Here is a 12,416-nt window from a genome sequence, read left to right as displayed (position 1 = left end):
GGCGCGGAAGAGCGCGGCTGTCGAGACTCCTGAGAAAAGAGCAACTCCGAGGAAGCGGCATTGCCAGCAGTCTTGCTGGGAAGAAGGAGGAGAGGAGCCAGAAGGCAGAGAATAACCAAACGAAAGAGGGGAACCGGAAGGAGACGCGAGGGGAGACGACGGGAGCGAAGATGAAAGAGCAGACGCTGAGAAGAAAGGTTTGGATAGGGGAGAGGAAAGTTTTGTTGAAGAAGAAGGAGACGAACCAAGGAGAGAAGACAAGGGAGTAGAAGACACCCGGCCGGAGGGATCCGCTCTCTCCGGGCGGCCTGTCGTTGCGGAAGTTGAGCGAGAATACTTTTCCAGAGAGAAAGACGAATCTGGGGCAGAAGCAGAGGAAACGGAGGAAGAAGCAGAGAGGGGAGAGGGGGTGCACTGTCGAGACAGAAACTCTTGAAAGGCAGAAGGCAAGAAAAATGAGGTGACCCGGTGAAGACGTGCACAGGGCTTATCACGGGGCGAAGGCTCTCCAGAAGTCAACGAAGGAAAAGAAGGCGATGGCGAAGAGGAGGGTGGAGAAGAAGGCGGGGAAGAAGGGGGAGGGGAAGGAAACGAATTTGTATCCATTCAGCCGCCAGGGTGCCAAGCGTCGCCAGGGAAGGTGGTGGCGCAGGGCGATGTTCTGAGTTTTCTTGACAGGACCGGGGCGACTGCCTTAGCGAGGAGAATGACCCATGGTCTTCAGTGCAGAAGCAAAGAGAGAGGACAAAAGAGGAGGAAAAGACAAGAACACGGTGGGAGGAAGGCGAGCGCTGACAGAGAAGTGACACCGCTAAGAAGGGATGGACGAAAGAAGGGCGAGAAGCGAAAGCGTTAGCTCTTTTATCGCCCGTCAGCACACTTTGCGTTTTTATGTGTTGGGTTCCCTTTTCGAGAAGAGAGCTCTTTATGAAGCGGGAAATACAGCGGCGCGGACAATCGCTGAAACGTGTCTCCTGCTGCCAACCCGAAAATGCTGCTTTTTGTGTTGCGGCATGCAGTGTGAGCGGAGAGCCGCTGCAAGAGCGACGAAGAACGTGTTCTGGGGTGTATGTACGCCGCAGAGCTAGCGGTGCCGAGACCCCCCTTTTACGGAGTTTTTTCGCGTGTCTCTCAGGTAAATTGGGCAACTTTGGCGAAGTGACCCATTCAATCGCTGTCTTTTTTCTCGGGTCTCTCGCTAGAGAGTTTTTGACTTGCGCTCTGGGAGTTTCAGACTTTTATTCCCTCCAGGTTTCTGCACACCTCGCAACGAGTCACAACCTCGCGCGTCGCCACGCTCCCTGACTAGACCAGCTCGCGTCCCCATCGCTGCACGGAGACTGTCCAAGCTCTCTAGTTCCTGTTCCTCTCTGAGTCATTGCTTCTTCCGGTTCCAAAAAACAAACCCCTTCACGAGCTTGCTCACCACGCACTCCTCGCCCAATGTCCCTCTTTGCATATTTTCGGGTTCCCCTTCAGGGAAAAAAAGCACACGCATACAGATATATATAGATATGTATTTATGTATACAACGCATATATATATATATAGATATATATATATATATATATCACTTCTATCCAGGCACTCAATTAATCTCCGGACCTAAAATTAGGCGCTTCAGGAGTGAATGCTCGAATAGACAGTCTCTCTTCAGAAAATAGCGTTCCCCTGCCGCCGCTGTTCTTCCTCTCTTTGTCGTTTCTTTTCCAAGCGTTGGTGCTCTGCTTCTGGTAGTAAAGACAGGAAAAGAAGCGGAAAGAAAGAAGCTTCTGAAAGAAAAGAGAAACGAACTTGGAGACAGGCAGTGACGGAAGGCGACGGATGTTCAAGAGGGAGGTCCCCACCCAACGTGCCCGCGGCACTTGTCTCCTCGGTGTCTCCTGGCCCGACGCGCCCGGTCGGAACGAGGCTTCGGGGCGCAGCCGCCAGGGCGGGGTGTGCATTGCTCGTTTCTTCTAGGCGCACCCTGAAGGATCTATTTTTGGCCCTAGTCTAACTTCTTTTCTGTTTCGTCTTGCTACCTCGGGTCCTCGGAGCGGAGGGAAGAAGCAGCATTTAAACAGGGGAGGTACGTTAGAGAACAGGAAACGGCAAGTGTGTCAATCTTGGGGTATCTGTGTTCGAGACGTCGTCCCAAAAGCAGATATTTCTTTGCAAGAGTGAGAATGACAAAAGAATCAACGCATAGTGTGAGGTGCCAGGGGCCTGTCGCCCCCTCACTCTCGGCGGCAACCCAGAGGAGAGCCATGCCTGTCTCTTCTGTGTCTCCCCGTCCGTTCTTTTGATTTTCTCTAGTCGTTGTTTCTCTCCTCTTTTATCTGCAGGCCTACAGTCGCCTGTGGATCTCAGGGTTGTAGCTTGTGAGGTTTCCACCGCGATTCCTCCCTTTCATCTTTTCCGTTTCTCTACTGTGTCGCACGCTTGTCAACGACGAGCAGGAAACGCACGGCGGAAGCCGAGGAGACGAGAGAGAGAGAGAAAATCTGCTGTGGAAAGAGCGAGGAGTACGAAGGAGTTCGTAGAAAACCACGAGGAAGAAGAAAAACACGGAAGAGCTAGAGCCCCGCGTCAGCGGGGCAGATCCCACAGCGGGAGAAGACTGAATGAACGGAGAGACATCTGAGAGGGTTGAGAGCAGAAAGTGATGTGCCCCAAACAACAACAGAGAGACAGGAAAATCTCATGTAAAAGCAGTTCCTCTCACGCGAAACAGCATACGAGAAAAACATCTTATGCCCTAGAATCGGAATAGGTAGAGCCTCTTGGAGAGGCTGCTGAGAAGAAGCGGGACTGAACCTTTCCCCCTTCAGAGAAAAGCGATGTACAAGAGGGAAAAAGAAGAAACAAACTCAAAGTGGGGACTCAACTTCTCGTAGGACACCTATGGCAACTCGACAAGCCGGGTCTATGCTTGCGTATCCCCCGAACCGGACACTGGAAGAGCCTCTTGACGTCGTTCTTGAACTGTCACAAAGTGAAAGAGATGGCGAAGGGTGCGGCCGTCTTCGTCTTCTCCCTTCTCTTCTGTCTGGCGTTCCCCGCACTAATCATCTTGTCTCTCTCAGGTACGACCTCGCTTTTTTTTCACTCCACTTGACCGAGAAAAACCTTTACTTCGAGGACAATACACTTTTACGTGAATTCGCAATCCGGACCGTGTACGATGTATGCTTCTAGGCGATCCAAATGCATCTACAAGCAGGCGACTCCATCGCTACTCAGATCCGTCGATACATATCTACAGGAATATCAATATATATATATATATATATATATATACTTACTTACATGAATGGATAGTTGTGGGTTTGCGTCTTTGCGTTAGGCGAGTGGGGACATTCCTTTTTTGAGAGAAACCGACCTTCAGTTCCCCCTTTCCCTTCTTTTCCCTTTCCCTTGTTCGTTCAGACAGCTGTCCGCATGCCACTCGCGCTACGGCAGCAGCTGAAGACAGCTTTACCGTCTCGGCAAAACGAAAGGGAATACCTTCGCGCCCAAACGATTCCGATGAAGAGAAGAGAGAAGAGAAAGGGCAAGGAAACGAGGAGCAGAAGCGAGAGTCTGCGAAGGAGCGGGAATCCAAGGCTGAAGAGCCAAAGGAAGAACAGGTAGAACATGTCGGCGAGAAAGCCGGCGACAAGCCAGACGAGGGAAGCTACGCAAGAGAGCCGGCTGAAGGGAGGACGATTTTAGAAGACAACGGAGAGAAGGGATGTCCTCTATTGCTTTCTAGAGGGCTGCAGGACGAAGAAGGCGGCGAAGTAAAACGCTCCGAGCACGGCGACAGTAGCCAATACGAAGGCAGAGGAAGGGAGAAAGAGCAGGTGTCCCATATGCAGGGAAGGCGTCTAGCAACCGCTCAAGACGGACCCTCCCCGAGGTCTTCTCGCTCTTCTGTTTCCGCTTCCTCTCATAGTTCTTCTCCCTCCGCGGCAAAAAAGCCTTCTTTACATGACGGGAGGTCCCCATTGAGAAACGGTGGGGTGTCCAATCAGCGCGCTTTCCTCCCCGGTGAGCACGAAGACCAGCTGATGCGGTCTTCTTCAGCTTCTCCCGAGTCCCCTCACTCATCGGCTTCTTCCTCACCTCGGCGGAGCAACCCCGGTAACGAGTCTCGGCTCGCATCACCACGAGAGGCTTCCTTCTTCTCTCCATCTACCCTCAGGCGCGAACAGGCCAGTGGAACGAATACCTCCAGGTCTTCCGGCGCCTTGCCACACGCTTCTTCGGCTCTTCCTTCTCTGTTGTCTTCCTCCCCCCTTCCGAGCCTGAAGCACACAGAAGCATCTACGACAGGTCTGTGCCGCGAGACGTGGTATAAGGCGCGGACCTATCAGGGGTGGGAGATTCTGGACGAGTCCAAATTCTGGTTTTTCTCGTATGACGATCCAACGGGTGGCTATGTGAACTATGTAGGAAGAGAGGAAGCGATCCAGAAGGGACTCGTTTCGGTGACAGCCGATGGAAGAGCCATTGTAAGAGCCGATTCGTGGAACAATGTCGAAAACGACGACCGCGGCCGCGATTCTGTTCGTCTTTCTGCCGTCGAGGGATTTGACAATGTAAGCAAAGGCACACGTATGCAAGTGTAGGAAACTCCGGAGGCTGAAAGCGAGACAGAAGGAAAGAGCCTCTCCACGGAAGATAAAAACGAACACGAGCAACAAACCAATGCACATGAATACATATATATATAGGCATATAATGTTAACACGCATATACAGAAATATGTATGGAGATGTACGGTTGTGTAGGTCCGGATTTCCATTTTACCTGCTGGACGTTGAAATGCACCGTAGAACTTTTCGGGTCTCTGTGCTTGCATCTATCTTTATATTGTTTCACGACTTCTCTTGGAAATATAGTACGGGCAGACGGGTGCGAAAGGCTGCACATGCATACATTATGTGTCTCTAGTATTTTAAGTATCCACTTACATATCAATGAAAAAAAAACTGGATGAACACTTTTTACGCCTGGTATGTATCACCCACGGGTCACTATATGCAACAAAAAAAGCACTCACATACGCTGGTACGCATTTGCATATCTACATATCTATTTATATATGCGCATGTGTCTGTCGATAGGTACATGCGTATAACTTATTGGTGAATTCACTTTCCTAAATGTTTTGGGACTCTGGGTGTACGGCTAGTTCGCGGGCAGAGTGCTTCTCGCGCGGTGGCGTAAGTGTCGTGGAGGCAGACTTGCGTTTTGCGACGTCTTTGCTCTCACCACTGTTGTTTCTTTTCTGCTGGTCGCTCGCTCTGTGCCTTCCTTCTCTGCGCCTCCCCATGCAGGCTCTGTGGGTTGTAAGTCTGAACCACATGCCCGAGGGGTGCGGGACTTGGCCGGCGTTGTGGACGACGGGAGCAGATCCGTGGCCAGCGAGCGGTGAAATCGATATCGTGGAGGGCGTGAACCGGCAGAGGAGGAATCGGGTGTCGCTCCACACTTCGTACGGGTGCAATATGTGGGGAATTGACGAGACGAATTTCGCGGGAACGTGGGCGTACAGCGGCGACGGCTTGGAGGCTCGCGACTGCTATGTCTACGCGACAGAACACAACACCGGTTGTTCCATTGAGTCGATAGAGGATGCGTTTGGCGAGGCGTTCAATGAGAAAGGAGGGGGTGTGTACGTCTTGGAACTGAAGCAGGCGAAACACATTCGCGCGTGGTACTTTACACACCAAGAGGTGCCCGAGGACCTGCGCATCGGTGCACCGGACCCTGACAAGTGGGCAGAAGCGCAGAAACTGCCAATGGCGTACTTTCCTCTAAATGAGAACAACTGTCCGGGCCCCAGTCACTTCTGGGGACACCGACTGGTGATAAACACGACATTTTGTGGCGGCTGGGGGGGCAGCTTGTTTTCGAGAACCGCGGGATGCGCCGGCGACGGCCAAGCAGCGTGCCGTGCGTTTGTACGCGACAACCCAACCAGCTTTAAAAATGCTTTCTGGGATTTCAACTTCATTCACGTCTACGTCCCTGGAGCAGTTTCATGTGGTAAGGCCACAGGGGGGGTCGGAGAGGATGGCCACCATCCTGTACCGGACGGCGAAAACACAGACGTTGGGACCGTGCCAGGTAGTGACCGTGAGAAGAGGACGGGAACGCAAGAAACGGGGGAGAATGGTGGACAGAAAACGGGAGGGCGGACCAGGGGAGGCCTGGGGAAAGCGAAAATGGCAAGTACTCTATTTCGGTCGCTTTGGGACAGCCTCCTTCGCCTGTCAAGACAAAATTACGGAAGGCCTCACGAAACCCCCTCTCGTTTGAAGGGTCGCCTGAGTAAAATCGTGGTTCAAATGTAAGAGGTGGCTGCACTCTTGGGATAGCTTGCTGTATAGGCGAATGCGTGAACAGCCAACAGCCCAGAAGATTAGAATATTGTCAACCCTCTTGCCGGTGCACGACTTCAAGGAATATATCACCTGTATGCTAACAAAACATCTACGTTTTCGGTCTAGCCATCGGGCCGCTTCGATCCTCATATCCAAAGACACTTCTATTAAGTTTAGATTAAACGACATGTGGAGAGTTGGGCCAACTTCAACGCTGTCACGTGACACTTCTTTGCTTGGGTCACAAGGTCATTTTTTTCACCCTTTTTCGTGTTCTCCACTTGAGAGAGAGAGCGGGCAAGAGCTGGGGACTTTTGGCAGTCGTGGTAGAAACCTTTATGAGATGCATGTACACGCAATTTCCAGCAAAGCGCGCGCCTCTCTCAAATACGCAAAACAGTGACGAGCCTTCCCCCTCTATGAATCCGCTCGTGTAAGCAGAGCCCTTTCGCTATTAGAGTGACGGCGAAGGGAGAGGGGATGAGAAAAACCGGGGAAGAAAGAACAATTCGAGGAGAGCAGAAGGGAAGAAGATGGGACAGGGAAGAACCGAAAAATGGCAAAACAGGGAAGGAACTGGGCCAGAAAGAGGAGTGTCAAAAATACGGAGCTTCACTACCATCGTGCCTTCAAAGTTAGGTTCCACTGATGTAACGAAGGAAACTACAACGCCAAGGACTCCGTCTCGTGCAAGGTGCGGCGGGGAACCTCTGTCTACCTCTGCGCCTACAAGCCCTACGAGCTGGTGAGCAGTTTTCCTCGTTTTCCCTGTTGTTCTTTCTGAATAGGTACCACGACAACGTCGACTACCACCTCGTCGACTTTTACCAACACTGAACCGCCTATCTACCCACCTTCTTCTACAAGTACCTCGACGGTTCCTCCTTCTCTCACAGAGAATGAATGGTGGCAAGCCCTCTACCACTTCCTCGCACTGATGGCAGGCTACACAGAATCGAATCGACCCCCCTGTCTTGAGTCTGACGCGGACTATTTTGGGTATGATCTGCAAAAATATGAAAACTTCATCTATACGGCGGAGCAATGCCGTCTCCTGTGTGTACACACACCAGGCTGCTTCTATTTCTCCTTCGTTCAAACGACGGCCTCCTGTTACCTGAAAAACATCCAGGCACTTAGGGGCCGAGTTGCCCAACAGCAAGTAAGCAAAGGGAACAAATTTAATAAAGGGGAACCAAGCGCAAACTTCAAGACCATATGGAGCCAGACTTTTTGCGAGGTTCCTGGTTCGACACACAATTTTGAATTCATGCAAGAAGGCAGCATACAAGGACATCCTGTACTCGTGCGACTGAGGCTATCAAGGGGACATATATGTAATAAAGGCCACCTATAGCTGAAAGCGTATAGACCATCGTGGTAGTTGGGGTGGTGACTCCCTACACCGAAACGGAGCACGACGACACTGCGATACTCCTCTGTTTCATACCTCAAAGAGAATCTGTTGATTTGATTGGTGGAGGCTACACGGTCAGTATGCAACTCAGAGAGAAAAGGAAAGGAAACACTATTTGAAAAGTCTGCCTTCTTCGCGCACTGTGTAGTCGTGTTTCTGTGTGTCTATCGCTATGTGAGGTAAATCTTCTTGTCTGCCGTACCCAGAGAGTGAAAGTGAAAACACGCCGCATCAAGTGAGCCGGACAACCGGCTGAAGAACAGGCGGTAGCGAAGATGAAGGATGGAAAATAGTACTTTCCGTTCTTTGGCAAAGTCCCTTCTCCCACTGTCTCTCTTTCACAAAACACCAGAAGGGCGCGAAACTTCGAATGGACAGGGCTGCGCGTGGTGCATTGCTTCGACGTGTTTGGCAGCGATACATGGCCAACGCCGTACAGCGGCAGATAGCGACGGCATGTGTGTCTTTTGTATTTCCCTATTTTCTCAGGGTGTTGTTTCTGGACAAATGAGATGTCAGTAAGCAAACGCCGGAGGAAGATCGCCTAGGACACAAGTGGGCGACCGCGAGCAACAGCAAACGACACCGTCGTTGGTGTTTCGTTCGAACGCCACAGACGGTCTATTCATTCCCTTCTTTCTTCTGTTCAGTGTGTTTTTCATATGGAAACACCAAATCGAGAAGACAAAGACCAATCACTCGGGCTTTGTTCGTGAAGAGGACATGGCATCTCCGTTTCTTCCCGTTTTCCATCAGTCCTGTCACACTGCCTGCCGTGTCAAAATTCCTTGTTTCTAGTTTTAGTCTCTCAAATTGTTTTCGCCGGTGAGGGACGGCGACCCTCTTTCCGTCTTTCTGGCTCGAAAGACCTCGTCTTGCTCATGAATTCCCGGATAATTTCTGGATCTCCGCCCCTGTGTTGCCTGAACTGGCGGAAGATCCCCGCGGATCGGCGTACACAAGACCTGTTTTTGATGGATTTGCACCAGTCTGGCTGCTTTGGAAACGAGAGTTAATATCCAAACGGAGCAGCAAGCGCAATAGATATTAGAACCAGAGCTGTAGATCGTCTATCGTACATCAGCTACCTGGGTTGTATAAACGTGCGCAAAGGTACTCGGTTCTGCGATGGAAGCGTTGGACGTGGGACTGCTACAGCACGACATGGTCAGCCTCGACGCGAGAGTCCATCCAGAAACCATGAGAGAACCGGAAATTGCTGGATAAAGGCGCTGAACTGACACGACCGCGGGAAATCTCCATTCACCTCGTTATCCTTTGGTAGACGAGGCGTTAGTGCGGCCATCTCGCGCCACTCCGTTTTCCCGTCTGGTCTGTGGAACAAACCGAAGCAAAGAAACCTGTTTCTTCTCTCCATATGCACTTTCATGTCCCTCACACGCATGGAGATTCGCCAGGCTCTTACGAGGCCGGTCCTTTCTCAGCTCGTTGCACCAGAATGCTCCTTCGCGTGTCTCATGCTCTGACACACGGTCCGTTGACCGGGCTGGGGGCCAGCAGTTCATACAATTACACAGACCAGGAAACGTGAGTACGGCAAACCGTTCTAACAGAGAAGACACCTTTCCCGACACAGATGGAAGAGACCACAAGACCTGCGGCTGTACGCGAAAGAATGAGCGAAACTCTCTTCTACGCTACGTAGGCGGCACCAGGTGTCGTCGACCGAGAGCTATCCGTACAATCCACCTACGCTTTTCCTTTCTTTGCTGTGCCTTCCTTCTTGAAGTCTTTCTGATGTCCCGGTGCTTCTTCCTCTCGCTTTTTCTTCTGTCTTCCTGTCTGTCTGACTCCCCAAGAATACTGCTCACAGCGCACCACTGTGCGGTCTGGAGTCGTCTGTCGCTGTTGGCTGTGTGCGTGGTCGCTCCGTAGGGGACAAACTTCGACGAAAGAAGAGCAAACCCGAAGAAGAAACAGACACGGCTTAGTTTCACGGCGCCACGCAGAGATCTTCCACCTTCCTACTTTATGTTCGTGCACCTCTCCAGTTATCAGCTTTTCTTTTTTCAGCGGTGTCAGTTCTGTTCTCGGCTTAAAGACAAAAATCCAGGAACGGTCTATTGAAAACCAACGAGAAAAGAAAGTGAAAAAAGTGCTTGTTCCTCTCCAAATACCCCCGGCCGCGTTTGACTGTGCGGTGGTGCGCTCTTTTGTTTATATTCCAGCGATCTACATAGGTCAGTTTTGAGCCGTGTCTACGCACAAAACGGCGGGTTGCTTCAGGGGACACCCGAAAGAAAAGCGCTGGATGAGCACGCCACGAGGCACAGACAATCTCGTCACTTCACGATTTTGCGCAGACGCGATTCATGGGAGCGACAAACATCCTGGTTTCCCTGCATTAACTACCCTTTTTCGAGCCCAAACATCGAAACTCCCGATGTCCCTTTTCTAACTGGGAGGAAGGCTGCTTTCATCGTTTTCTTAGGCTCCCAGGCCTCAAACCGAGAGCGCTCCTTCCGCTTTTCCGTCTCCTTTTCTCTTGTCTCCCGAATATTCAGCTGTCAACTTTGCGCGGGTCTTCGCCTGATACACGCGCTCTTTTTTATCGTGTATCGGCTCTCTGTTTCCCTCCTTTCCTGCGCATTTTCTTCTTCTGCACTCAGTCTGAACCGTCTTCTACCCTTCTGCTCTCGCCGTCTTGTCGCTCGCCTTCTCGTCGCCTCCTCCTAAATCTCCCGCCTCGGATGTCGGCGTGTAGTTCCGCCTGGCTCCTGTCGTGTCCTCTGCTTCTGTTGCTTCTTTGGAGACTCCTTTTTTCCCCTTCGCCTCCTCATCCTTATTCCGTTTTCTGGCTGCAGCCCCCTTTATCTGTCGGATCCCTCTGACTTCCTTCCCCTTCCTCTCGGGAGTCCTGTTGTCTTCACCTGCAACTCACCTTCTCTCTGACCCGCCGTGTGGCCTACCACTTGTTCCCCCACCTGTCTCGACCCCCGTCTGTTTCTCTTCTTCCCCTCTTCCTGTTCTGTCTCCTCTCTCCTCGTGCTGTGCACTTCCTTCTGGAGCGTGGATTCTCGGTGTTGTCAGGCACTATGTTGGGACGCCGGCGGAAGGGCGTGGAATGCTCCGTCCAGCCTCGAGAGACAAAACGATGGCGTCTGGAGCTGAACGAGGCGAGCAGTGCTGCACAAGACGCTTCTGAGGCACCGTCCAACTCTGCCCGAGATCCTCGCACGGGCGGATCGCCCGCCGCTGCCGAGGAAGGTCAGAGTTCCCCGTACCCACGCGGTGCGCGATTGCCCGAAGACGGCGAGGAGGAAACGATTGTCCCCAACTTGACAGAAGAGGAACTACGGCTGCTGCAGGCCGACGAAGAAGAAGGGGAGGCGCGGGACCAACGCGACAGAGAACGAGGGGCGACAGACGGGACTGAAAACGGGAGCGACGGCGCAGAGAAGCCTGAAGACGGCGCCGGCGAGAAGAAGCCGAAGAAGAGACGGAGGTTTGCATGGATGGAAAGCGACGATGAAAGCATCACAGCCAGCAGCAGCGAAGAAGAAGAAGCTGAACAGGATCCACAGGAGGCGACTACTTCAGCCGTGGCCCACGCCAGCTTGTCTCCCGAGAATCCTTCTCCCGCCCCCTCACCTCCTTCCCCCGGGACTTCGTCGGCGTCTGCTACCGACTCCTCCTCCTCTTCATCTTCTTCTGGGAAGGCGGGAGACCAGCTTGAGGAAGATGTGGTTTCAGCGTCTGTGTTTGCTTCCGATTTGGCTGCGCTCGGGTTGCGGTTTGCGGGGGCTGAGCGCGAAGAGCTCTGCGAGCGCATGCAGCGATGCATCACGTGTCTCTTTCTCGCGAATCTCTCTTTTGAGGCGCCACTGGGGGAAATCGAGACTTGGGTCCACACCCACACGCAAGTCGCCCCGATGCAGGTCTTTGCAGCGCCGTCCAACGACTCCGCATATAAGGCGCCTCCGCCTGCGGGCAGTGGAATGCCAGCGAACGGCGCGCACCGAGGCCGCGTCTTTGTCGAACTCGGCAGCTACGCAAAGGTTCGCCAAGCCGTGCAGAAGCTGAACGGCTTATATTTGAGAGGTCGACCGGTGCGTGCACTCTTCGCGTTCTGCGTCGATGGACGGCCGTGCACCCTGCAGACGGCGATGCATCTCAAGTACCTCAGACAGCACGTGCTGCAAGATCTGCTGGGAGTCGAGCGCGGCTCCAGATTCCACAGACACACTCCAGCGTGGAAGATCGATGGCGGATGCAACTGGGGTGGGACGTAGACAGAGAGAGCGACAAAAACCGGCCCGAGTTTTCGCAGCTTTTCTACCAATGCAGGGCACTCATTTGGGTCTATTTCCCCACGCGTTTCGCAAAACGAACGGCCGCACACGCGCGACGGGATGGCCCGGGGAAACGGAAGCGTGGAGGAAGCGGCACAGAAAACGCAGGGAGAGAACACGGAGCAAGCAAGGAGAAGTGAGGTCTCTGTGTGCCTGTTTGGAACGCCTTGAATGCCAAGGGAGATGCCACGCGAGAGGCTTCACACACACGCACCTGGGCATTTGTGGAGAGAGCGAGCGGAGAGGCATTCAGAGAGATTGTGATTTTGCAGCTGTCTTGTCATCATGCCGATCTCGTTTTGAGACAAAGAGGGAAGGGAAGCAGTGGGG

The 12,416-nt window shown here is 52.7% G+C and overlaps 2 protein-coding genes across 2 annotated transcripts; both read left to right on the top strand.

The window, feature by feature from the left end:
- Positions 1 to 5,333: 5,333 nt before the first annotated feature.
- On the top strand, positions 5,334 to 8,295 carry NCLIV_054650 (putative PAN domain-containing protein; the record flags this gene model as incomplete). Its single annotated transcript, XM_003885019.1, has 3 exons — positions 5,334 to 6,018; positions 7,016 to 7,101; positions 8,263 to 8,295. 3 exons carry the CDS (start codon positions 5,334 to 5,336, stop codon positions 8,293 to 8,295), a joined length of 804 nt encoding a protein of 267 aa, XP_003885068.1.
- A 2,534-nt stretch (positions 8,296 to 10,829) lies between these two features.
- Positions 10,830 to 12,026, top strand: NCLIV_054640 (conserved hypothetical protein; the record flags this gene model as incomplete). Its single annotated transcript, XM_003885018.1, has 1 exon — positions 10,830 to 12,026. One exon carries the CDS (start codon positions 10,830 to 10,832, stop codon positions 12,024 to 12,026), a length of 1,197 nt encoding a protein of 398 aa, XP_003885067.1.
- Positions 12,027 to 12,416: the final 390 nt, after the last annotated feature.

This window comes from Neospora caninum, chromosome XI (assembly GCF_000208865.1).
Source record: "Neospora caninum Liverpool complete genome, chromosome XI".
Taxonomy (NCBI): Eukaryota; Apicomplexa; class Conoidasida; order Eucoccidiorida; family Sarcocystidae; genus Neospora; species Neospora caninum.
This window is presented reverse-complemented; position numbering and strand designations above follow the sequence as displayed.